This window comes from Meles meles, chromosome 5 (assembly GCF_922984935.1).
Source record: "Meles meles chromosome 5, mMelMel3.1 paternal haplotype, whole genome shotgun sequence".
Taxonomy (NCBI): domain Eukaryota; kingdom Metazoa; phylum Chordata; class Mammalia; order Carnivora; family Mustelidae; genus Meles; species Meles meles.
Window position 1 is genome coordinate 65177488 of NC_060070.1, and position 26222 is coordinate 65203709.

At 41.9% G+C, this 26222-nt stretch overlaps 1 protein-coding gene across 2 annotated transcripts in view; it reads right to left on the bottom strand.

Annotated features, from left to right (window-relative positions):
• Positions 1-26222, bottom strand: part of ARFGEF3 (ARFGEF family member 3) — a 169337-nt gene that overhangs the window by 92726 nt on the left and 50389 nt on the right. For both annotated transcript variants that reach the window (XM_046005551.1, XM_046005550.1), the window contains exon 5: positions 10487-10555. In XM_046005551.1, coding sequence (XP_045861507.1) covers positions 10487-10555 — 69 coding nt within the window. The remainder of the gene's footprint in view (positions 1-10486; positions 10556-26222) is intronic.

Genomic DNA, 26222 nt, shown 5'->3' on the forward strand with positions numbered 1-26222 from the left:
TTCAAATTGCCATCGAAGGGCATGTCAGTTTTAAATTCATTTTCTCCAATGATCATGGATTAGAATGTACACAAAGGCACAAACTATACATAGATAGAAAAAAGCTGTCTTCATCCCGGAATGCGTTTACTTGGCGTGTCATGATATGATGTTCAAATGAGGGAAATACATCCAAATGAGTGTGGGGCATCACTTTGAGGCAACAAATGCTCTGGAGTGTCCTTCGGCATAGCAGAACTACTCGTGACTCAAAATTTAACAGTTTTCTTTAAATCCCATGTTCTCCCCAGAAATCTTCAGAGCTATTGATCTTTAAGATCTCTGAGCTCTGACATTAACTGAAGGGGGATTTTGAAGCTGCAGAAGCATTAAAGATGAGAAAGTAGCTATTTTGAGAGCTAAACTCATACTCAGTCTAAGCATGCTTCTTTTAAATTCGGACAGCCATAGCGGCTCTACAACCTCCCTTCAAAAATTTTATCAGTCGCTTTAGACCCATGAATGGAAAGCACGGATGAGGAACCAGAGTTTATGTAATGCACATGGTACTGTATCCGGGCAAGAACTTCTTAAATGCCAAATGCATTTCTTTGAGTTTTAACATCACCACCACTTCTAGTTGCTGATCCCAGGGGTATAACACCGGGAAGGACACCTTGCATGCTTACTCAGCTTTAAAAAAAAAAAAAAAAGGTATTAATCTGGGGCACCTGGGTGACTCAGTCTATTAAGCATCTGGCTGTTGATCTCTGCTCAGGTCTTGATCTCGGGGTTGTGAGTTCAAACCCCATGTTGAGCTCCGTTCTGGGTGTGTAGCCTACTTAAATAAATTTTAAAAAGAGTTAATCTAAGAAGCTCACTCTGCTTAGGATGGATGTATAAGTACTTATCCTTTTAAATATAAAAATGACCATGCACCTAATAATATCACTATCTTTAATTCCACACAAAGAAATGCTCTATCAGCTATCTTGACATTTTCTTAAAAAAAAAAAAAGTTCTCTTACTTTTTACAATCATAATAAATGGGTAAACCAGGAAGGGTCCTAGAAGGAAGGTTTTCATGACAAACCTGACCACTATATTCCAAGCCAATGCTTTCTCCCTTTGTAAATATTTTTCTGCCTTTACCTGGGGGTAGCGCTGAAATGAGCGCACTGAATCGGAGAAGTCGAGAGAATAGCAAGTCCAAAGGCAGGCTGAGTTTCTGGGAAAAGGCTCATCAATTTCCTCTTATAGTATTTCCAGTGGCACTTCTACCTCCCCGTGCCCTTCGCTTTCGTAGTGCAGAGTTGACCCTTAAGGACCCTAATCCTGTATCTCTACCACAGGCTCAAAGGGCCAAGTTAAATACCTTGTGAAAAGCCACAGGCCCCTGATGGCCAGGGAATGCACGAAGACACAGGGCAGTGAGGAGTTTCGTAACGGACTTTTTAGCCATTTCATGCATTTGCGGACGTCCAGCTTTATGGCATGCGAAACACAACTGAGGGCAAAACCACAGAGTTAATAAAGCAAAACAAATGCCAAAAGCAGAAGGAAAAAGAACAAGAAAATACAAGTCTGCAAGCCATACATAAGCAACAAGAGTAAGCAGTGTCCTCAAGTAAGAAGATGGATAAATAACAGTACGTGGTTAAACCCAGGGCAGAATCATTGTCACTTAATACAAAGCAGCATAATAGAATGTAATTTGATACTCAGCGTTGGCCAAAGCGATGACAAATCTTAAAGTAGCTGCCACAAGAGAAATCTGTTTAGCTTCGCAAAATACATATGACCTTCGCTTTGTTGAACTGTGCATTCGCCTTCTCTTTCCCATCTGAATGGGGTTCCTGGCACAGCTTTGTCAAATCTGTGTATGATACTGAGTAACAAGTTCCATAAACAGATGGGATAGTGTGTTTTCAATGGGAAAATTTTACGGAGATGAAAAATAATTTATGGTGATAAAAAAATAGAAAGATCAAAGATTGAGCTACAAGGAAGCAGAAGAAATGTTTTTCTATATAGGGAAGTTGCGAAAGCTTGTTGATCACATTGGAACCATAGACAATTTTGACCATTACTACAAGTCTCAACTCTACACTGAATCATGATGACAACTTGATGGCCAAGGCGTTTCCAGGTGAACAGCTGTAACAGGTGGGAATGTGACAGAAGGCACCTCAGGAAATGGTTCCTGCTGATACACACACATACACATGCGTGCACGCGTGCACACACACACACACACACACACACACAGAATAACTGAAGCTATTATTCCTAAGGAATATGTATATAAGTAAGTCAGACCCCCATGCTAGGTCGGGAAATGTGCTGATTTTACTTTTGGAACTTTTTCAAGAGCCTAAGCATACATGGATACTTCTGTGACTTCCCTTTTCCTCCTCCATATTCCTCTTGGCTTAAGCTGGCATATTAAAATGGCTTAAGGCACCTCAACCCTTTAGTTCTTGTACCAGGGTCTCCAGATCTACTGAACTCTAGCCCTGCCCTATGAACTAGCCCAAATGAAGTAGAGGGATCTCTGAACCGCTCTGTGTATCTTCTAACTCCATGCAAGTTCTTCAAGAACTGTGTAAGTCAGACGTTACAGGGAAGTGGGGAAAGTCTTTGCAAAAGGACTCGTTTGCTCAAAGCCCATCCAGTAGCAAATAAACAGAGAACAGACACTTCCAAGGAGTCAAATCAGAGTCAGTAAAGTGACAGGCCCAGAAGGACGAAAAGAAAGGGTTTTCGAAAGGGAAAGTGGAGAGACGCTCCTCCTTAGAACAGGATTTCCTTACTTCAGTGGCCTCAGCCAATTTGACACAACAGTCTGGGCTCCCTTGACCAGTTTTCTTGCCAGCAGGTGGGGTTACTCCTCTCAGTTTTAGGTAGAACATAACAAACAAGATGCTTCCAAGAAAAACTGACCGGGTCTCCTGTGTACTTTTCCTCTGGATTTTATCTGTGGACTAATCTGCTCCTTAACTGTAGAATATTTAATTTGCTGTATGTCTCAGGAATAATGCTACTACATCAAACTAAAAGAACCAAAAAGTATCACTGAACACTCAGGAGTTAGAAGTCAGCCCAACTAAAAAAAATACTTTAGTGACAACTAGAATCATTAAATCAGTATCTTTGGTAGCAGATCTTCAGCCTTAATGGTTTTAAACTCCCATGGGGTAACAAGGGACACTAAACGAAACTATAAACATATAAACATCAGGTCATCTGATGCTAGCATAAAGCTCAGAGAAGATAAGCTGAGTATCGATGCATAAAGATACCCAAGAAGGTGGCACATGCCTGCCAGTCACTTGAATCTATGGTCACAAAAAAAGTAAAATTCATCAATACTATGCTTCACATGTGAGAACACCACACAGCTGTTTTCTAACTAAGCACCGTGGTGAAGATCCAAGGTGGATGAGACGCCTAAGAATGTCAGTTGGTTGCTAATATTATTAAGGCAAGATCCTACTAATATTTTCTAAGACTGATAGTAGTGAGGAAGCAACATAATATAGTGGTTAACAGCCCATATTTGAAATATAAAAAGTCTGAATTTGAATGCCTAGCTGTAGAAACTTGGACAGCAAATTATTCTCACTTGTCATGGGATTCTTTATCTGCCTTGTTTGGGATAAAGATGAGAGGAGAATGTACAGAAAACACAACTTATTGACACATCCTAGAGACTCTGGCTAGTAGCTACCATTATTAGCTGGTTATTATTATTAACCAGTGTTTAGCAGTTGAGGGATGGATGGACAGATGGAGTGAAAGATAGAAGACCCTGAAACTAAGAACCTTAAACAAAGAATGGTCTTTGAGACAGACTTTGTTTGGGCTTGACGGGATCAAAGACTGGAAGTTTCCCACGAGTCAGTAGGATTGAACCAGCAAATACACATTTATAAACAAGGCTTTCTCACTTTGAAAAATCTCTCAGAGAAACCTTGAGCAGGCATGAGAATACACCCTGAAACTTTCCAAAGGAACAACCTTAACCATTTTCAAATTCGTTCCACAGAGCTTCTGGCTATGGCTTCTCTTCTTCCTTTACCCAAAGACTTTGGCAATTTTTACTCCCATGGCTTCTTCCAATATTAAGTTACTACCTCTGGAAAACTCAACAGCAAATCTGCTCATTTGGGCATCATGCTAAGAGAAATCTTGGTTTAGCTTTCAAGCAATGGCAAGAAGGATTATGTATCCATAGGGAGTTTTAAATTTCTGATTATTCATGAAATTGAACAGAAAACACATATTGCATATTTCATAATTACCCATTTCTAAATTTGACAAAATGTCTTATTCTTCCTATATCATGAAAAACTGTGATCTGAAAAACTTTCATTATTACAGTTTAATTAAGCAAGTTAACGTGAGATGCACAAGTGAAAGTTTATTTACATTTTGAGTGCTTAATGATCCTTTTACTGTTTCAACAGTGCCTTGGGGGAAATGGCCTCATTCTTCATAGTTAAGTACACATCCCTATTTCCTGATCAACAGGTTTCAGGGTAAACACTGTTCTTGAGTAAAAGTCACCCTTGCAGCAGGGTAAGAAAGAAAAGGATGTCTGGATTTTTTCTCAACATTTCCACAGGAGTTTTAAATGGTTTAAATTTTTTTTTTTTTATAAATTGTTTCCCAAGTTAATAGCAAAAGTGACAATACAACATTCTTTTTTCATTAAGTTAAAGACTTATTTTTCATTAAGTTAAAGGCTTATTTTTATGAAAAGTTCAGATACAACTAAGAAAGCTTCCAGGAGCTAACTGGTGGTTTTAGGCTGAGATGTCCTATTTTCAAAACCAAGATGCAGATTTTCAAAGGCTAAACGAGCAGGTGAGAAGCACTCAAGAATCTACAAAATCATTGCATTGAAGTCTACAGAATGCTATTCTTTTTTTGTGGCAGTATAACTTTCTTACATAGTTAATTCTTTCTGTTGATGCAAAATCATTTCTTACGTGACTACTACGGTGGGAACTGAAAGGTTCTGAGCTGTTTTGCAAATGTGAGGAATGATACAGGCCAGTGAGAAAAGTTTCTTCCTCTCTTGCGGAGCTAATGTAAACCATGATTTCAGATGGTCCTACTGTTTTTCTTTCTTAAATTATCTATATATGAGTCATCTAATAATCTAGTATTTGTAACTATGGATCCATATGCTTATAAATTGTTGCTGTGCTTTTCATATAAATAGATCTGCTCAGCATGTGCCAGATTACAGAATTACAGAGTGAGGTGGGGGCATTCCCCTCCCCCCTTTTTAAAGGCTGACGGTGGGCCTTATGGTGAAAATCCATGCCTATAGAATCACCTGGGAAGGGTTAGTAAAAATAAGATGTGTCCTACTGAGGAACAGTGGGACCCTGTAGCAGATTAGACCCTTAAAGCATAAGCAATACCCTTGATATATATCAAGCACTGACAAATGGGAAGGGGAAAGTGTGGAGGTGATCTGGCAGGAGATGAAGGGTGAGAGGGATGGGAGAATCAAAACCTTGTACTTATCGAGGGATCATGGTTGAGGGGATGCTGCTGCTGGTCGGATTCCATACCTGGTTGGGGAAGACAGTGCTCACCTGGGTTTTAGATCGTTTAAAAGGAGGTTATACTGATATTCAAACGTGGCACTGTTTCCCAAACTTGAGTAGGCCCATGAATCACAAGAGGGCTCTAAATGGAAAGCAGATTCTGACTCCTGAGTCTGGGGTGGGGCCTGAGGTTCTGTGCTTCTAACAAGCTCCCAGCAGCTGCTGATGCCTCGGGTCGGTGGACCACACTCGGAGGTTTTATGGAGAAGGCTGGTGGGAGTGAAGAGTCACCATCAGGGCGGCTGTTCTCAACCTGACGTCCCCAGCACAATCATCGGGGACCTCTTGCAAAATGTGTAAGCACAGGTCCCCCCAGGAGCGAACAACTCAAATTTTCTGGGGCAACCCTACACATCTTATTTTTACTAACACTTCCTAGGTGATTCTAACATGCAGCCATTTGATGAGAACCACCAATGCGGGAGGAAGGCTCCAAAGGTTGGTGGCTATAAGTGTCCCACACAGAACAGGGGTTTTCAGGAGTGCAAAGAGGAAAAGCAAAAACTTAGATAACTACTGCAAACGGCCAACCTTATAGAGGAACATAAGCAACCTTTTAGAAGCCTATCCCTTGTTCTGATCTTTGATTGTTGCTAGTCAATGCTGTGTACTATTCACTTCATCAAAACACATGTTTTCAAGATAAAAGGCAAGGCTAGTTTAACTTCAACACTGTGTCTGCACAGTGCTCGTCCCTGAGCACGGTTTGGGATGCAGGGCGGTGGGTAGCCTCTAGGAGGGTTCCACCATTTACAGAGGAGGTCAACAGGGCCCCCTGGGGTGGGGGTGCGTCCACAGCCAAGCTGGGGGCCGTGTGCTGCATGGTGTGAAGAGCAGAAGCCCAGTCAGACCTGCTGGTCTCACCTCCCAGTTCCACCACAGCTGAGCTGTCTGACTTTTGGGATGTTGGTGCCCCTCTCTCTGTCTGTCAAAGATGGATAAGAGGGTTTCCTGCTTCACAGAATTGCTGTGTGGATTGTATGATTTCCTGTAGGCAGAGCTTTTAAAACAGCGACTGGCCAGGGTAAGTGCTAAATGAACATGAGGGACAGCTATAGAACGTTGTCTTTGAGCTGATGTACTTGTCTCTCGCCATAACCGGGGACATGATATGTTCTCGTGCCTCCTCAGAATTACCGGCTTGGAGAGAGAGTGGCCACTGAGGGCTCAGAACTAGAGCTGATGCCCCGTAGAAATAGGTGGGGCGGTGGGTGGGCCTGATGGATAAATGGCCACTGTTCTCCATGGGAGGTGCACGCTCCAGGGTATGTCTGTTGTCGGCTCTGGGATCAGGGCAGCTGGAGACGGAAGCCCCAGGTCTAGTCTAGCATCTGTGGGGCTCGTCATGCTTGGGGTCACTCTTCCTCTCTCATCAGACTGGGTTGGAAATGTCCTTCCCATGGACTGGCCAGACGGAGGAGTGGGATTCTTACTCTCCTGAACCTGAGATCTATTCCAAGTCTGTACTAGCACAGAGGAGCAATTCTGCATGCTGCCATTCGTTAAGGCACTTAGAAATGGTGACTCTTGAGGTGCCTGGGTGGCTCAGTCATGAAGTATCTGCCATCGGTTCAGGTCATGATCCCGGGGTCATGGGATCGAGCCCCGCATCAGGCTCCTTGCTCAGTGGGGAGTCTACTTCTCCCTCTCGCACTCCCCCTGCCAAAGTCAAATAAGTAAATAAAATATTTAAAAAGAAATGGCGACTCTCACGGCCATGACAATGCAGTCTCCACAGCCCTGCTCTGTCCAGGGACCAGAGCAAGGTGGCAGATGGAGGGAGGCACAGGAGACCTGGCCGACTAAACCGTGTCCCGCAGTGAACAGGGAGGTGGAAGGGCCTGCCTGTGGGCCCGCAGAAGAGGCAGAGCTTAAAACATCATGTGGGGGCCTGCACCCTAACGGGAGACCCCCCACCACCCAATACATGATGGACTGTTCATTTTCAAGATCTTCACCGAGTCCTTCCAAATTCAAGAGGCTAAGGTCTCAAGCTCCTTCATCATAAACTCTGAAGTCCATGCCAGCATGGGGCAACTACGCGCTTTTCTGTGATGGTGTGACCCCGGCTTCACAACCTTCATACAGTTGCCCTTCTAGGGACTCTTCCCCAACTAAAGGATCGCAGAGGGCTGGAGCGGGACATGGAGAGCTAGTGAGCTAGTTACCGCTCCCACAGGAAGCGGCCTGATCGATGCACCATCCTTTCAGGGTCCTGGCCAGATCAGCGCTGCCCAGTGGACTGTGGACGTCATCATCACCTGCAGCTCCTGACAGCAGCGACCTGAACTTACTGCGAGGCTGGGTCTGCCCCACAGCTTCTCACCTGGATTCTCTCCGCCTTGTCCAAATGGCACAAGCACACAGCTAACACTGCCTTCACAGAAAACAAATGCAGGGCGGGGAGGTAGCCAAAGCAACACCGCAGGCGGGCAGGAGGTGGCAGCGCTGGGGTTTACATCAAACAGTGCTGGGGCCCTGGGTGGCTCAGTGGGTTAAAGCCTCTCCCTTCAGCTCAAGTCACGATCCCAGGGTTCTGGGATCGAGCCCCACATTGGGCTCTCTGCTCCGCAGGGAGCCTGCTTCCTCCTCTCTCTCTGCCTGGCTCTCTGCCTAGTTGTGATTTCTCTCTGTCAAATAAATAAAATATTAAAAAAACAAAACAAAACAAAACAAAAAAAACAGTGCTCCTCCGCAGCCCAGAGCGTAGCTTCTCCCTTCCTGCCACCGCCACCACCGCTAAGCTGGAAGGCCTCTGTCGCTGTATTGCTTTGGGGTGGAGAGTTGTTGTTTGTTTTTGGTTTTTTTTCCCCAAAAACAAAAAAAGCTTTGTTTTTCCTTCGTAGGTTTTGGTAGAGACCACTGTGTTTTGATGCTTTATTCTATCTAGAAAGGCCTGCGGAGTCTCTACTCTGCGTTCTAACTACCTGCCGTAAACAGCCTGAGCTTGGGCACGTCAAGGCAGTGTGTGTCCACTGCTCAGGAATGATGTCTTGATCAGATTTGCATTCAAACACTTGTTCCTGAGAGCATGGTAAAGGCAACCTCCTCCTCCTCTGGGAGGTAGCTTGGGAAACTCTGGTAGCTCTCTTTCCCCTCTTGAAGGTCCTGGAACAACATGTGCCCCATCCCCCACCGCCCAAGCTCCATCAGCTGGGGTGTGGGCAGTGGGGACTGACTAGGCAGGAACAGCTGCTTTCCCTTCTCACCCTTCACATGGCAAAGGGCTAACAGGCCACTTAGATGCCAATTTGTTTTCTTGCTCTAATTAGAAACTACATTTGTCATTTAAAAAGCGAACTGACATGGCCTACTGAAAATAGTCCAAATCACCCAGAGAGGAGGCTGGTAATTGCCAGGGGCTGAGGGGAGGGTAGGATAGGGAGTTACTCTTCAATGGGTCTAAAGTTTTAGTTACACAAGATGAGTAAGTTCTAGACATCTGCTGAGTGACATAGTGCCTGTAGTTAACATTACCGCATTGTACACTTAGAAATGCGTTACGGTAGATTTTGTGTTAAGTGTTCTTACCACACACACAACAAAAAAGGGAATGTGCAAATACTAGGAACACTCACAGGTATCCCTTAAAAATCGCCTGAAAAAAATTACTGATAGATATTCTGTTTCTTTACCTATATGGAGTAAAACATAAATAGGTTAAAGAAAGGTGTTCTTTCTACCTATATAAATACGCATTTGGGAATTTATGTTGTAGTTAGAAGTTGGCTAATCATTTCTTGTTCTTTTGATAGACACATAAAAATGGTCAATGTGCTCAAAAATAATTTTCTCTTACTCTTCATTCTTTAAGGCACGCGACACCATAGAAGGCACAAGTAGAGGACAAGATAAATACTATTCGTGATAAGGTTAACTATGTGAGTTGATGGACATTTTAATCAGTTTCACTGTGGTAATTATTTCACAATATGTATGTATATCAAAACATCAAGTTGTAGACTTAAAATATATAGAATTTTGTCTATCATATCTCAACAATGAGAAAAAGAAAAAAAGAAAACTTGCCCAAAATGCTACGTTTCTACCTGGTATACTCGAGAAATGATGATCATTACTATAAAAAGAACATATATACCCATAAGTGCTGACAGTTAGGCTTTCTTTTTCTTCCTAATTTCAGAATTCAGATTATCATTGCCTCTTTGAGGTCTGCACATGTATTCCTGTCAAAACACATGAATCCTGAAGATACTCTTTTCAAGAAATGGAAGGAAAATTATTCTAAGTGTATTAAAGTATAGCTTTGGAATACTGACATTTCCAAAAGCCAGAGGCATCTGCCAGGCACTGGAGAAGCCAAGAATTCTGTTGGACATGCTTTTGGGAGTGCTGGAAGGCACATGGTTCCATAGCCTGCAACACAGATGGGAAAGAGAAGGCTTTCCAACGATAGTTACAAAATGTGTTCATTGGGCTTTAGGAGACGGGTCTGGAATTTCATCAGTAAACGTCTCTCTCACTCTCATACCTGGTTTCTTGAAAACCATTTTTTTAAAATCAAATGCTTTTCAATTATTTTTAAGAAAAATAGACACAGAAAGCAAAACGAGGCACAGTGCCTAGGTGCAGGAGCGTTGGGAGAACCAGTACTGTTATTTCCATTTTAAAACCTCAAATGAAGCAAACCAAAGCATGCAGAAGAGCATTATGACCAAGGGTGACAGAGCCCCCAGCCTGCTTCCTACAGAGCAATTCCTTAGTGGAAACTCCCCAAGGTAATGATCAGAGAAGGGCTCACCCTACTGCCGGGCCTCAGTTCCCCTCCTCCCGGGACTTCTCCCAGCCTAGGGGAGGCAGCTGCGAGCAGGCAGCCAGGGAGCACAGCACACGCGCGCTGGGAGGAGGGGGGCACTACTCACCTCTGCAATCTTCAGCACCGCGCTCCCATTCAGGTCGAATGTCGGGGTATATGTGATGCAGAGTAAAACCTTTAGCAACCAGGAGGTGAGGGAGGAAGGGAGAGAGAAGGGGTTAAAAATTCAGAAATGAAGAGAAATGTGGGGCACGTGGATAGCTCAGTTGTTAAGTGTCTGCCTTCAGCTCAGGTCATGATTCCAGGGTTCTGGGATGAACCCCGTATCTGGTTCCTGGCTCCCTGCTCCCTGCTTGGCAGGAAGCCTGCTTCTCCCTCTCCCACTCCCTCTGCTTTTGTTCTGTCTCTCACTGTGTCTCTCCCTCTGTCACATAAATAAATAAAATCTTAAAAAAATTAAAAAATAAACAGAAACATGATTTCACATATCATTTGTGCAGCCCTGTTTTCATGCCTCCTTTGCTTTTTGCTTTATTTCAATTTACTCAGTTATTTATTTAAAGATTTTATTTATTTGACAGAGAGTGAGCACAAGCAGGAGAAGTGGCAGGCAGAAGGAGAGGAAAAGGCAGGGAAAGGCTCAGCTCCTTGCTGAGCAGGGAGTCCGATGCAGGATTTGATCCCAGGACTCTGGGATCATGAACTGAGTCAAAGGCAGATGCTTAACCTACTGAGCCACCCAGGCACCCCTGCTCTTTGCTTTATCTAATGTTTCTGCCCATGCTACTCACTGCTCTCTAATGAGTGGCTGCACATTGCCCAGTAAAACAGAGACTAATACTGTAAGTAAAGGGAGCTACCCTCTCCCCACAGGGAATGGGCACTACAAGAATGGCCAGAAAAAAGCATTCCTCAGTAACTTTAGGAAATCCATCTGATAATAACAGGCTCAGTGCTATGCACGGTGTGTGAATTACCTAGGTTAATACTTTCAGTAAATGTAACGATTATTATCCTTATTTCCCTGATAGGGGAATTGATGCTTAGAAAGATTAAGCCACCTAAGACCATACAAGTAACAAGCTCTACAGCTGAGATTTGAACCCAAGGAATAGGACTCCATGCCCTGAACCACGGTGCAATCTGTCCCGTCCTCTTCCTAGACCCAGGCATCATCGTACTTTCTGTTCCTGTCCCCTTCCCAAATCCCCAAGGGATTAGAAATTCTTTAGCAGGCACTCTCCTCTTCCTTCCTATAACATCCCCTCAGATGTTGCCCAGCATTTACTGGTTCATCTCAGGGGACCCTTATTCTACAAGATAGAAAATGAGTTAGAGACATTTGCAAGATCTTTAACGACCACTAAAAATCTCACTTTGTATCTGTAGAGCTATCACAGAACAGATGGACAAAAGCCTGCGGCATTTAAAAAATTGTTTCTAATTTTGTAGATAAGAGGTGAGACTCTCCCTGTTCCATCCTCTGACTTGCGGCACTGTGAATTTTCTCCCTGCTAGTCTGAGATATAACTGCCGATGTCTGCTCCTTGATCTCAAACCCAACACCTGGGTCCTGCCAGCAGCTTGGCCTGTCAGTGGGGGTTGCCTGAGGAGGCTTCTTATCTGGTTCTGTCCAATTCATGAAAGAATGCTGAAGCCTCGCAAATCTACCTAATTCAGGATATACACCTAATCAGCACAGCAAAAAGTGCAATTGCCAGATGGGACAAGGAATCTCTCCTAATCCCTCAGTCTTAGTTACTGGCCAGGCCACCCTAGGAACAGCTGCTCCTCCAGGGAAAACAAATATGTACGTGACTAAATAAGGAAAAGGGGATTTTTGCCAACTTTAGCCATGAGCTTAGATAAGTTCATTGCGGGTCTGTCCCTCAGTCTTCTGATCCTTAAGGTGCCGGACACCCAAGAGTCAACTCCAGATAAAAATCGTCCCATGTCAAGCAGGCTGACAGAGATTGTGGGAACAGCTGTCCTAAGTCCTCATGGGAAAAGGCTTTCTTCTGCTGAATGAATCTCTTTGGGGGCTGGGGCTTGGTAGACAAGAAGTGATGAAAACTGAGGAGAGAGAGCAGTGTCACCGGACCTAACTGGGCTTGGAGGGAGGCCATGCCTTCTAATGCCTCTGTATTTGGTGATACCTTTCCTGAAACACTCCTGTCCTTGGCTCTTCCTGCATTTGTTCCTCATGTGGCTCATTTGGTTGGCTTCTTCTAGGTCTCAGCATAAATGTAACCCCTTCAGAGAGGTGTCCTCCTCTGACAACAAAACCCTCTAACTGGTTTGTCACATCCCTTTGCTTCATGACTTAAGAGCATGTGCCAGTCTCATAAACAACAGGTTTACTTATTGATAATCTTCCCTTTAGACCATAACATCCACTGGGCACCTGAAAGACCCTCAAGGCTTTCTCATAGGGTGCTGTCTTACTTTGAGTTTTTGCTATGTCATACACCTTCCCTCTCTTGAATTGCTCCCCGCGCTGGGATTCCTGGCAGGTGAGTGGAAGGTTATGAGGAACTGATGGAGATGGTGGTCCATGGAGTTGGGAGATGGCTTTTCCATCTGGGCTCTTGGCTTTTTAAGTATTTACAATAAATACTGGCAACTGGCAATACTTTCTAAGGTGAAAATAATGGCAAATATTTGTCTAAACTGGTTACTGTTACTTAGAAGACTGGTGATCAGCTTTCTGCCCTCCATTACTCTGTACATCCATACAAGGTACACAAGAGTGAATTTGGAAAGAAGTTTTCAAAAACCAAAGCAGTTTTCTGTGACAAGAGATGCTTTTGGGCAGAAGGGGTTGGGGGAACTGGGAGCGATACCAATGGGGATGTCTTCATGAAAGACACTGAGTTAGTGGTAGTTGGTAATCAAGGTTCTCTGGGGAACAGAGGAGGGTCAACTTCCTTTGCCACAGGGAAGCCAGTCAATATAGAATGAGGGCCCCCAGCAACAGTCTGAAGGAAGCTGAGGATCTCTGGACCAAGCTAATGCTGATAGAGTTCAAAAGATCTTGGAAAAAGGCTTTCCACACTTCATGTCTGGCCACCAATATCCAAAGACTCATGGAGTTATTTGCAAAAACTAAGAACAAACAAAGAGAATGAAAGCTCCTTAAGCTCAGGTAGAGTTTCTGGTGTCAGAAGCATAGAAGGTTTTAAATACAGGGAGGACAGTGCTCCTGGGCCCCTATGACTCACATGGTCTATATAAAGAGCACTGTGTCTGGCAAGGATGACTCAGTAGACAGAAATGACTTATCAAAAACAATCAGTGGAGAAATGGCTGATGTGCCCAATGCCTAGTAAGCATTCATTCACTGGATTAAAACAGAGACTGGGTAGGACATTTGGAGGACAGGTAATGAATTTAAAGAATCTGATTTCTGTTGCATCATGAGTAGGCAGAAAGTTTGGGTTCACATTCTGCGCACACTGGCCTCAAGGAAAACAGGAGTGACTAAACCCTGAGGGCGAGTCCATTAAAAATACATCCTTCACAGGGTCAGTAAAGCTTATTGACTAAGTCGTTGTCATTGCTGAACAGAAGGAACTTGGGTGATTGGCAGTGTCTCACAATCCAGCTTGCTGGCACGGCCTCCATCAGAGGAGCTATGAGGATACGGAAAACGGGTACAAGATTTTCCAGGAAATGGGAAAAATCATTGCAAAGACTGAGAGAAATCCCAATCATTAAAAAAAAAAAATAATCAAATAGCTATGGTGTACAAGAAGCAACCCTTCAATTTAAAAGATGTATACAAACTTTTTGGGGCACCTGGGTAGCTCAGTCAGTTAAGCATATGCCTTCAGCTCAGGTCACAGTCTCAGGGTCCTGAGATTGAGACCCATATCAGGCTCCCTGCTCAGCCAGGAGTCTGCTTCTCCCTCTGCTCTCTCTCTCTCTCAAATGAATAAATAAAATCACTAAAAAAAAAGAGGTTTATGAGGTTTATATAAATTTAAACATGTCTTCAAAGGCAAAGGAAACAAAAGCAAAAATGAACTTTTGGGACTTCATCAAAATAAAAAGCTTCTGCACAACAAAGGAAATAGTCAACAAAATAAAAAGACAACCCATGGAATGGGAGAAGATATTCGCAAATGACACTATAGACCAAGGGCTGAAATCCAAGATCTATAAAGAACTTCTCAAACTCAACACCGAAAAACCAGATAATCATGTCAAAAAAATGGGCAGAAGACATGAACAGACACTTCTCCAATGAAGACATACAAATGACACATGAAAAAATGTTCATCATCACTAGCTATGAGTGAAATTCAAATAAAAACCACAGTGAGATACCACCTTACACCAGTTAGAATTGCAAAGATCAACAAGGCAGGAAATAACAAATGTTGGAAAGGATGTGGAGAAAGGGGAACCTTCTTACATTGTTGGTGGGAATGTAAGTTGGTGTAAACACTTTGGAAAAACAGTGCAGAAATTCCTCAAAAAATAAAAAATAGAGTTATCTTATGACCCAGCAATCGCACTACCAGGTATCTACCCCAAAGATACAAATGTAGAGAAAAGAAGGGTCATTTGTACCAATGTCCACAATAGCCAAAACGTGGAAAGAGCTGAGATGCCCGTCAACAGACAAATGGATAAAGAAGATATGGTTCATATATTCTATACATTTCTTTGGAGCAACTTAGACATATCAGTTAAACCTGTGCACCCTCTCTATGCCTCATTAGATTTATAAGCTTTTTAGAGGAGTAAAGTGTGACTTTTTGATGCCCACCATGTTTCCAGCAACCTGCCAGGCCCCAAGAGGTGTGGTGTCCTGGCCCAGGCTTGCCCCTTCTGATGCATGGTCCACATGAATGATGACCCTAAGAGTTTCAGTGAGACTGTGCACCTTCATGTCTGGTCATTATTGTAAAATGTGTAGACAACATATTAAGACAGCCCAGTCATACAGAAGAAAATGATCCTGGGAATCTGAATGGCAGAATCAGGTTGGTATTGTGTGCCATCACAAAATGGCAGATTTTGTGAGCACATAAGGTAAGAATCCTAGAGTTTCTGATGACTTGGTTAGGGTGATCAGAATTTTGTAAGCCTCCTTTTGGGATGTCCTGGCAGGACCTCACTCTGGACAGAGAAAAAATCATCTCTCCTAACCAGAGGCCACTTCCCATGAGACTCATGGAACATTTTTTCCTTTCTGAGACCTCCTGCTATGCTCTGCTGAGAACCTACCTTTTGCGGTCAACACAGTAAATGGTAACTTGCCAAAGATTTAGGATTCAAAGATCTCATTTCTGCCAAGGTTCCAAATGAGTCCTCTCCAGGACCATTCCTGCAAATACTGGAGTGGAGAAGTGGTTCTTGACCTCAATGGGTAGCAACTGCATGTCTACTTTACATCTAACCTGTGCTGCATTACTCAGGCTTCCATTCATGAATCCAACAAGTATTTATGGGTGTGTTATTAGGGGTCTGATCTAATGCTGGTGTTGGACATATAGTACTGAACCAAAGAGACACGCTGGCCCCTGATCTTGCAGAGCTAACACCTGGTGTTGAAGGCCATCATAAAATAAGGGGTTGCAATAAATTGTGATGGGTACTATGACTGGGAAAATACACTGTACTCTGGACAAGGCTCTCAGGGTCTAACTCAGAGCATACTAGCTGTAATGCTACTTTCATCTTTTAGTGGGCCTTTAAATTTAATGCACTACAACACACACTATTAATAAATTAATCCTAGGGAAGAAGACATGGGTTCCATCAAGACATGTGCTGATTTGGGGGAGTCAAGGCCCACTGAGGACATGGGGTATACTAAGGAATTCTTCTTTTCCTCTTTCTTAAACTATTAAAATTATCTTACTTAACATATGAGTGCATCTTGAGGTGACGGTAGTTTCATTTTTCTAAATACCAGATGTTATTTATAAATCAAACCAAACAAAATCCACCAGAGCTCAAAAAAGTAGCTAAAACCCTGAGTACAGCCCACAGAAGGCCTTGTCTTTCCTGGTGCATGGAGAGGAGGAGACTCTCTTCAAATTCTTAATGCCAAGTGCATTTCAAACCCCAGCTCGGGTTCTGGCTGAAAATCTAACTTTGTTCCTTAATGCACATTTCCTTCAGGCCTTTGCTATGTTTTGGCATGAAACTTCATAAAATTAAAAATGATTGCATAATTCTTTCTCTTTAGAAACCTTCCAGTTCTTTTTTTTTTTACTCTGCCAAATATGGCAAAAACAAGGATGGGAACGTCAGTGTTGAGCATGGGAATTCTGAGCCACCAAATGCCTTTCCATTCAGTGCAGGGCATGTCCCACTTCTGCCCCTGCAGCCTTACGGGGTGTGCACCACTGACAGTATGCCTTGGCCATGAAGTAGAAACGGACTTGAAATACAAGCAACAAAGCAGACTCCGTTTTCCAGAGAGGGCAGAACGTGTGCCGTCAGAGTGGGGTTGCGGGTAGTCACAAAGTATATACCGAATGTCAGGGTACATTTTCTTATCTAAGTGTAAAATGTGGCTGCCCCAAATAAGAATTTTCCCCCTTATTCTTTGATCAAAGTTTTTCAACCTCAATACTATGGACATTTTGGGTCAAGTACTTCCTTTTCTGGGGGACTGTCCTGTGCATTGTAGGGTGTTAGCGGTACCCCTGGCCTCTCCCCTCCAATGACAGTGGCAATCCCAACTGTGACAACTGAAGATGTCTCCAGATATTGCCAAATGTTCTCTGGGGGACAAAATACTCCCCAGTGGAGAGTATTTTTTACTCCACTGTTTTAGATCACTTATACCCCACACACCCTGTGAATATAGTGTTATATACTCTGCTTCCAGAAGCCTCCAAGCTAGAATCCAGAACTTTCAGATGGCATCTGGGAAGCACCCACTGATCCTTCATTAGGTTTCAGAGACCCCAGACTGAAGGTAACAAGAAGTAGTTGAGCTATGACCCCAGTTTTTATTTTGGTTCAAAGAAAATAAATGAAATTATTGTATTGCATGAACCCTCTACCCCTTAGGACTTGAACTGACTTCTCTTAGGCTGAGGTGACAGATAATTTGAGAAATAACTTTCTGGTTCAACTTGCCCACATTCTGGCAAATGGCTATTCTGAGATTTTTTTAGTCCATAGAAAATATTTTGCTAGTGTTCCTGAGTACCCAGTTTGGAAAATATTTCTAATTATTCATTGGCATATGGTTGTGTCTTTTCTGGCCTTGATTTGGTGCCTCTAGTAGTTAAGTCTGATATTCATTCATATTTATCAATAAACCCTTAGCACCTAATTCTAGGAAATACTATAACAGTGATATCTGTACAAAATTTCTTTGTAAATATTAAATCATAATGAACTTGGCTGATTCACTTGAACAAATAAATAAACCATTCTTATTCTTCCCTCCAAATTCTCTCCCTTGGCAAGTTCCTGTAATTTCTCCCTCTAACTGGAGACTCAAAAATCTATCATTGGAGCCAACATTTCCTCCAAGCTTCCATCCCTAATTTCAACTTCTCAACATCACCAATGAGTATATGCAATTCCATGAAAACCATTAAATCTCCAACATGGTAAACAGACAATACTTCCCCCACCTCTCAAATTCCTAATTATATAACCATTAAAATTACACTTGAAGAAGAAAAAATTACACTTGAAGGAATAAATAAAGCCATCTGGGAAATGTTTATAATCTACAGTGAAAAGAAATAAAAGTCTATATACACAATGAATATAACTGTGAACATATACATATGATTAGAAACAAATACACAAAAGCCAGTCATCCTTATGGGATTTACAGTGAACTTTCCTCCATTTTGGAAAGCCTCTAGCGCTAAACTCCTTGTATTTCTTTACATGACCCTTTAACAATATTATGATTCTTTCATATCTGACAATGTGAACTCACTACGTCTCTCTTTAATTGGCTCCTTAAAATCCATCATTCTGTCAGAAACTCTGGTTCCTCGTCCCATCACCACCTTGGATTTTTGCTTTCCCGCCCATTTACCACCTACTCCGGTGCCAGTCACCGTGGCTCCTGCTTCTCTCCCTGCCTATTGGCTTGGGGCACGTGGGTGCACCTGTCTGCACAGCGTTGCTAAGGACCCTTCCTATTGCTGCAATCTGATTCACGTCCTCAGGACTCCTCGTTTAGGCTCTTACAATAAGCCAGTTCACCAGTGCCTCTGATTCAGTCCTGTTGACTTCAGACCATCCTGCAAAGCCCTTCCTTCTTCCTGTGCACCTTCAACATCTAACACTCAGCTCTGGAAGTGGCCCCTTCCCGCTTCCTCTGACCAGGCCCTAGAGAATCTCCCTCAACCTAACCTCCAGCTTCATGGCTCACCCACCTTCAGGAATCCCAGTATAAGCCCACACTTTCCAATCCACGGGGCTTTTCTCCTCTACCAAGAATGCCTGCCCTCCCCCCCCAAAATTGTCTTAATTCCGTACACCTTTCAAACTTCAACTCAAATAGTATCCCCTCCTTGAAATGCTGATCTACCCAGCTCAATGTAGTTTCTCCTTCTGAATTTTTCTAACTCCACTTCTGTGACAACATACACAAATACTTTGAATTATGGTAAATATCATTATCTCTTTCCGATTAGTTTATGAGCACTTGCCTTTGAATGTATGGCTTTTAATCCTACAAAGTTTTATATATTGCTGGTAATGAAAATACCTTCACTGGACAAACCAATGCAAATAAATCTAAAAGAAAACAAAGGCTCAATGAATTATCTTTTTCTAGGTTAGTCTGTGACAAACTTATTTTGACCTAATCTCACAGCTGATGCTTTAAGAAGTAAATTTCATGAGCACGTCCCAGATAACACCTTTACTCCTTCCTTCTCTTTTCTTCTCAGACTCTCCCCAGAATGGGCACCTCATCTCAGATAGTCTCTGCTCATATATACTCAAGGCTTTTGATATTTCATAATCAATGCTTGTAGACAAGACCAACCAACTTCCACAAGATAGTATCTAAAGGGCTAAAGCCAACTTGATTCTCTATATGTGAAATATTTAACAATTTAATAATTATAAAGCTCTTCTAGAATATCCAAATCATATGAATTCTGCCTAGTAGGATGGAACTGAATTTTATGGGTGTAAATGGTGGGGTGTTTTCTGTAGACTGTGGAATCACAGTAAATGATTAGGACCTGAAATGTATGTAGGTGGACAACTGATAAATCAGAATTTACAGAATTCTTCTTTGAAGCTACAATTCAACAATAGTAAATATGATGAAGCCCATATTTAGGAATCAGAAATATATGATGAAATACACATTCTTCGATTATGACAAAAGAAAATTACCATTATAGGCTGTATAGAGGGCGGGACTATAGAGGAGGAAAAGAGATAGGAAGAAGAAACTCCTAAAGCAAAGCTAGTTCGAATGTTCTGGTTCATAATTCGAATGAGTTTAGAGGTACTCATTTTCTTATTATGCTACACATCTTCTTTTCTAATAACTGTAACAACAATGAAAGCTAACACCAACCCCATGCTCCGCATTGCTGCAAGCACTTCTTTCATACTAACTCACGGAAGGCACAACAACTCTAGGAGGTATGCATCATCATTGGTCACATTTTACAGATCAGAAAACTGAGGCACAGATAATCACCTTTCCCAAGGTCAACAGGCGTTCTAGCTCCAGAACTGTACCCTTACCACTCTGCTACCAAGTATTTTGAAACAAAGAAAAGTAATAAGAAGTCTAAAAACAATAGAGCCTCATGATTGTTTCATAGGACAGTTAACCCTCTGCTATCTCTTACTCCCACAGACTCACTTGGCCACTTAAGTTTTCCTCAGGGGGGTCTATCTACTGCAAGAGAGTGCTCTTCTTTCAGTAGGTTCCATTATTTTTCAGAAGCCATAGGACTCACATTGACCTTGCAGTTTACTTAAACACAATTCAAAGAAGTTTTCTTCTCTACCCATCCAATAGCACACATCTGGAGACCGGATCAACTCCCGGGCTTGCTACAAAGTCTTTGCCGAAAAATATAAATAGTTGAAAAAGTAACCCTGCTACCGACCACTGTGTAAGCCCAGACAAGTAACTGGACCATTACAGCTTCAATGTACCTATAAAAAGAAGAATCTGATGATATGTGAACTTACTTCCATTCTAAAGTGTGAATCTGTGTTAATCCTTCTCATCTGTGAACTCACACACGTCAATTATCTATCATCACAAATTTAGTTCCTTTTGCTTGTTGCTTACCCTCGTGGTCAAACCTTCGCCTCTCTATCCATCAATAACTAAGTTAACAAGCAATTAGTAAGCCATGTGCCAGATGCTCTGGTTGGCACTAAAGGGATAAAAACAATACTAAAACATGTAATTAGTTTTCACTAACTAGTGAACTTTTCCAGTTATGCCTGGACCAATAGTTAAGGAGTTTGGAGAGATTATAATGTGCACTTTCCCCAAAGGGCCCCCTGTAGGTAGTCCCCTGGGCCTTGGCTAAACTCCTACCTCCCTGAACACAAGGCCACCCTCTTCTGCCCCTGACAGAGAAAGGTAACAGAGGGGATGGTGGGCCAGCTGCCTTTTGGGAAAATATGCCAGACTGTAATCCCCATGTGACAAGTGATTGTGGAAGACTGCCAGTTATTGTTCAACATTGTCCCTTTTGTTTTTAAGAATAGAACTCTGGACACACAGCTGCCCCAATAAAGACTACACTTCCCAGCCTTTCTTATGATGGAAGTTGCCATACATCCATGGCCAATAGGTTGTAAGCAGAAACAAATCCTCTTGCCAGGTGGCTGGAGTGTGAACCATTGATTGAGGATGGGGCACCATCATGGACCACAAGGTGGAGAAACAAAATTCCAGAAACAACGATTTTAGAGCATGAGGTCCAGCCAATAATGACCTAAGTCTGTGAAAAAATGAAAATAAACCTCCGCCCTGTGTCAGCCGAAATGATCTCTAATTAATACAACAATCTTTTCTTCCCTTTCTCCAGCCTTATCCTCTTGTCTGATTCTTTATGCTTTAGATGTCATTTTATTTGCTTATTAAAATTCAATTAACCACCAACATTAGTTTCAGATGTAGCATTCAATAATTCTTCAGTTGGGTATAACACCCAGGCTCAACCCCTCATGTTAAATGTTATTTATTTTAAATGTCACTCCTTAAGGATAGCCTTCTCTGTCGTCCTCTTCATCTATCCTCCATCAGGCACTATTAGAAATACACTTTTAGGTCCCTAGATTTTTCTTTCCTCGTGTTCATCACAATATATGTGTACTTCCGAGTTTCACTGATTTCTATCTCCTTCGCTAACCTCCAAACAGACTCTGTTTCTGTTTTTTTTAATTTATTTTTTTTTTCAGCGTAACAGTATTCATTGTTTTTGCACAACACCCAGTGCTCCATGCAATACATGCCCTCCCTATTACCCACCACCTGGTTCCCCCAACCTCCCACCCCTGCCCCTTCAAAACCCTCAGGTTGTTTTTCAGAGTCCATAGTCTCTTATGTTTCGCCTCCCCTTCCAATTTTTTTTTTTTAATAAACATATAATGTATTTTTATCCCCAGGGGTACAGGTCTGTGAATCGCCAGGTTTACACACTTCACAGCACTCACCATAGCACATACCCTCCCCAATGTCCATAACCCCCTCTGCCTCTCCCAACCCCACCTCCCCTCTGTTTGGTTTTGGTTCATTTTCTTCACCAAAGATCTTCTGTGGCTTGCATAGTGCTTGGCACACAAGAAGCAATACAATATTTGAGGAATAAATGACTGAAACTTTTAAAGGATCTCCCTACCCTACTAGAAACTGTGGACCATCCACAGTAAACAGTGAAGGCCTCTCCATCTGTACTTGCTTAATAAAAATTATGAGGAAAACCTGTAAAACATTTAGCAGAACTGTTCTCAGATGTATTCAAAGGGCATGGCATTGGAAATTGTGGCACTTAAAAAAATAGATCATGTGAAATATCTTCATCTTAAAAATAATGCATACTATTGAAAGGAAAATGGCATTTCTAAGGTTTCGGTGTTTGCTTCTTACTTCTTCATATATTTTTATTGTCTCCCTGAAGCAGTCATAGTGAAGAGTAAAGAAACCTGGGAGAAAAACGTAGTAAGAATTTTATCAGTGTGAGTATGAATTAGGAAAAGAGGATCATCATTCAATCTTAGCAGCAGGAAAATGGGTGGTTTAAGAACCATTTACTTAGCAGATCCACATATTTTACACACTTCTCTGCATTAATTACAGAAATAATGTTTTTGTAAACAAGTCAGATCAATCTCTAACAATGGTACATTAAAATTAAACGGTTTTCATCAAATTCTGGATTCTTCCTTAATACCAGAGATCGTTGCAGATCTTCTAAATTGTCTCAGTAACTTTAGACTAAGGAGGGTTTTCTCCTTGTTACAAGAGGGGGAGACAATTTAACCATTTCATCCTGAAACTGCACTAAAGATTGTTTCTCACATGAGGCACTCCGGAAGACCCACTGCCCAGAGTCATGGGCATCAAAGCTAACCATTGGATAAAGAGCCAGTATGAGACTCCTCCATTAGGACATGACGAAGAGGAATTTAGAAACAGTCCCTTTATTTGGTCTGTTTCTTTCTTCCAGACCAAGGCACTGACTGCATTGTTGGTACGTAACTTAAAAGCGCGCTCTCCTTCTCGCTGTAAGACCAGAGTTCTAAACGCACGCCCTAAAGCTTTGGTCTATCAGCTCTACAGCCATCCGCTCTTTTTCCATCTTATCTGTATTTTCTGTAGGTGTTTGGTTGGCTTTTGTTGCAAAATGTAAAAATACCTCAACATTAAATGACATTCTTTCCCTCCCCCCAGCCTGATGTCAATCTCAATCCTTCTCTATCCCCCTCACACACACACACAGAGAGAGAGCCATTAGCTAATTTGGTGGAAAAGACATTGATTTTTCCTTCAAACTTGAATCTAGGTCTTGAAACTACAAAAAGAATGTATGGTAATGGAGGATGCCAAAAACACACAGGGTTCTGAGCCACTATTAGCTTTGCCCCTTATCAGCCTCTGACTTAACTTTTCCATTCAATTCTCTTTCGAATAGGGATAGTGCTGACTAACACCCATGCACCTTTTAGAATAGACGCAGAAGGGCATCTTGGTTCTTTCCACAGTTTGGCGACTGTGGCCATTGCTGCTATAAACATTGGGGTACAGATGGACCTTCTTTTCACTACATCTGTAATGGATAAGGAAGATGTGGTCCATATACATGATGGAGTATTATGCCTCCATCAGAAAGGATGAATACCCAACTTTTGTAGCAACATGGACAGGACTGGAAGAGATTATGCTGAGCGAAATAAGTCAAGCAGAGAGAGTCAAGTATCATATGGTTTCACTTATTTGTGGAGCATAACAAATAACATGGAGGACATGGGGAGATGGAGAGGAGAAGGGAGTTGAGGAAAATTGGAAGGGGAGGTGAATCATGAGAGACTATGGACACTAAAAAACAACCTGAGGGTTTTGAAGGGGCAGGGGGTGGGAGGTTGGGGGAACCAGGTGGTGGGTATTAGGGAGGGCACGTATTACATGGAGCACTGGGTGTGGTGCAAAAACAATGAACACTGTTACGCTGAAAAGAAAGAAAGAAAAAAAAAGAAAGAAAAAAAAAAGGAAAAAAAAAAAAGGCAAGTGACCTAACCCACTGTTTAAGAGCATAAGTTTGACCTCCAGCAGCATTAGAGGGCAAATACTGGCCCCGCCATTTGACCAGATGTATGACCTGAGTGTGAATATATAGTATTGACCAGCACATCTGATGCACAGTAAATATCAAATTATCAGCCCCTGTCATTTCTCCTTGAAAAATTGTGAAGAATCCTACCAGTATCATTTCTATCACCAAAGTAAAACATCTAATAACAGAACATCCATCAGATGCTTTCTCAGTATCCATTATCACATCCTTCCTTATCCACAAAGCCGGCTGCCTGTCTCAGATAGGATGCTCACATCTCTGACACATTTCTGGAGGCAGAAGGCCAGCCACAGTTCCCTTCAGTTTTAAAGACTCAGCCAGCTGTATCAGCTAATAACCTCTCTAAAGGTTATCTATCAGGAAGAAGGGGGGAAAAAGTCCTAATTGCTCTAGTCGGAGATGTCATTAGTTACGTACCCGGCTCCTGGGAAATCTGCGTGGCATTTACCCAAATGGCACCCACCATGGGAAAATGTTACCAAAGCAGCAAGTGTTTAACCTAAATATTAAGTAGTTCCCTGCTGTCTGTTAATCCATTACTAAGATAATCTACCTTCAGAGAAACCTTCTTTCTGATTCTACAGTCCTGATCCTTGATTTGCTCAAGCTATAAAATTTTTATTTGGATTCCATGGCTGTTTCCATAAATCATAATGAAAATAAAATTTTTATATGGAAACATGGCTGTTTCCATAAATCAAAATTGCCTTTTCTCCCCCTTTTGTTAGACAGTAAAACCATGCAGAACAGATCTTAGATTAAGTGGTCTAACCTCACTCCGATTTAATTTGTCAGGAGTAAGCATCATTGATTTTTTTTCTTTAACCCTCCAGTTGAAATCTAGGGCCTTCTTTCCAAATGAGAACACTACCTTTGGAATCTTGAGTCTCATTATTAGATAGTTTGTTTAATCTCTGGGAAACTTCAAAGAGGAAACCATATTATTTTCTCTCCAGAAATTTAATACAAGTGCTCCACACTCTTAAGAGTGTGACAGGGTTCAATTTCTCATGTTTACAAACACTACCAGAGAGCAAGGTGTGAGTAAAATGCATGGCATAGCTTCTTAAAAAAATGGCACCTGGGGTTTGTCATAAAAATGGGCCCTGCTGTGGTTAGACAGACATAAATAAAAACTGAATGGTGTGGCTTTATCGCTCCTGAATAACGTCCCGGTATCTAAAAATGCCTGCCATATCTCACTTTAAAAGATTTTCTAGTACCTACAAAATATTTATATAAAATGGATTTTTATAGGAGATGCCTAGTTTAGATCATTTATCATGAGGATGAGTTATATAAAGCATCAAGAATAAATATACCCTTCCTGTGTAATGGGGATAGAGCTTTTCCTTGAGGGCTCATCCAATTCTTTCTTTTGGGGAGAACAAGTGGCAAAATCATTTTAATATGGTAATGATATTAGCAAAACCAGGATGTATTTGGGAGTTTTTAGTTGGGCCATTATAAATAGGATAGCACCCAAGAGAAAAGGGCACACGCTTCTAAAGGTGACTGAAATTACTGCAGAAATTTTTCCTGCATAGAGAAAGGGTATAAACACTATTATTATTTCTAAGCTAGAAATGCTATAATTTGGGTATGTCCTTATACCCAAATAATTTAAATGTCAGAAATAAGTAATGATCATGGAACCTTCCCTCGTGGACTCTCACGGTTGGACCACCAGCTCTGGAGTTCCACTTGATGCTAATAATATCACTTGAGGGTATAGTTAGTTATCTTGTCTAAAAAGGTTTGTCTAAGATAAAAGTACACTATAAAAGAAAGTAATTGAAGGCTAGGTTTGCTGTAAACTGAAGTATTTTTTTCCCCATCCCAATGTTTAAATGGTTAAAATGATTAATAGCATAAGGCAAAGGCCCTTCTCTTTTTAAGCACTTTGGAAATCTAATTTTAAAGAATGGCAGGCCAAATTACTGTTTTCTTCTTGTCTGACAATGCCTGATTTCTTTCTGGGCATTAATGTCAAATTCTATCATGGTGTCATTAGAAAGTCCATTAAGATAGGCTTTCCAGGATTTCCAGTAGAGTTAA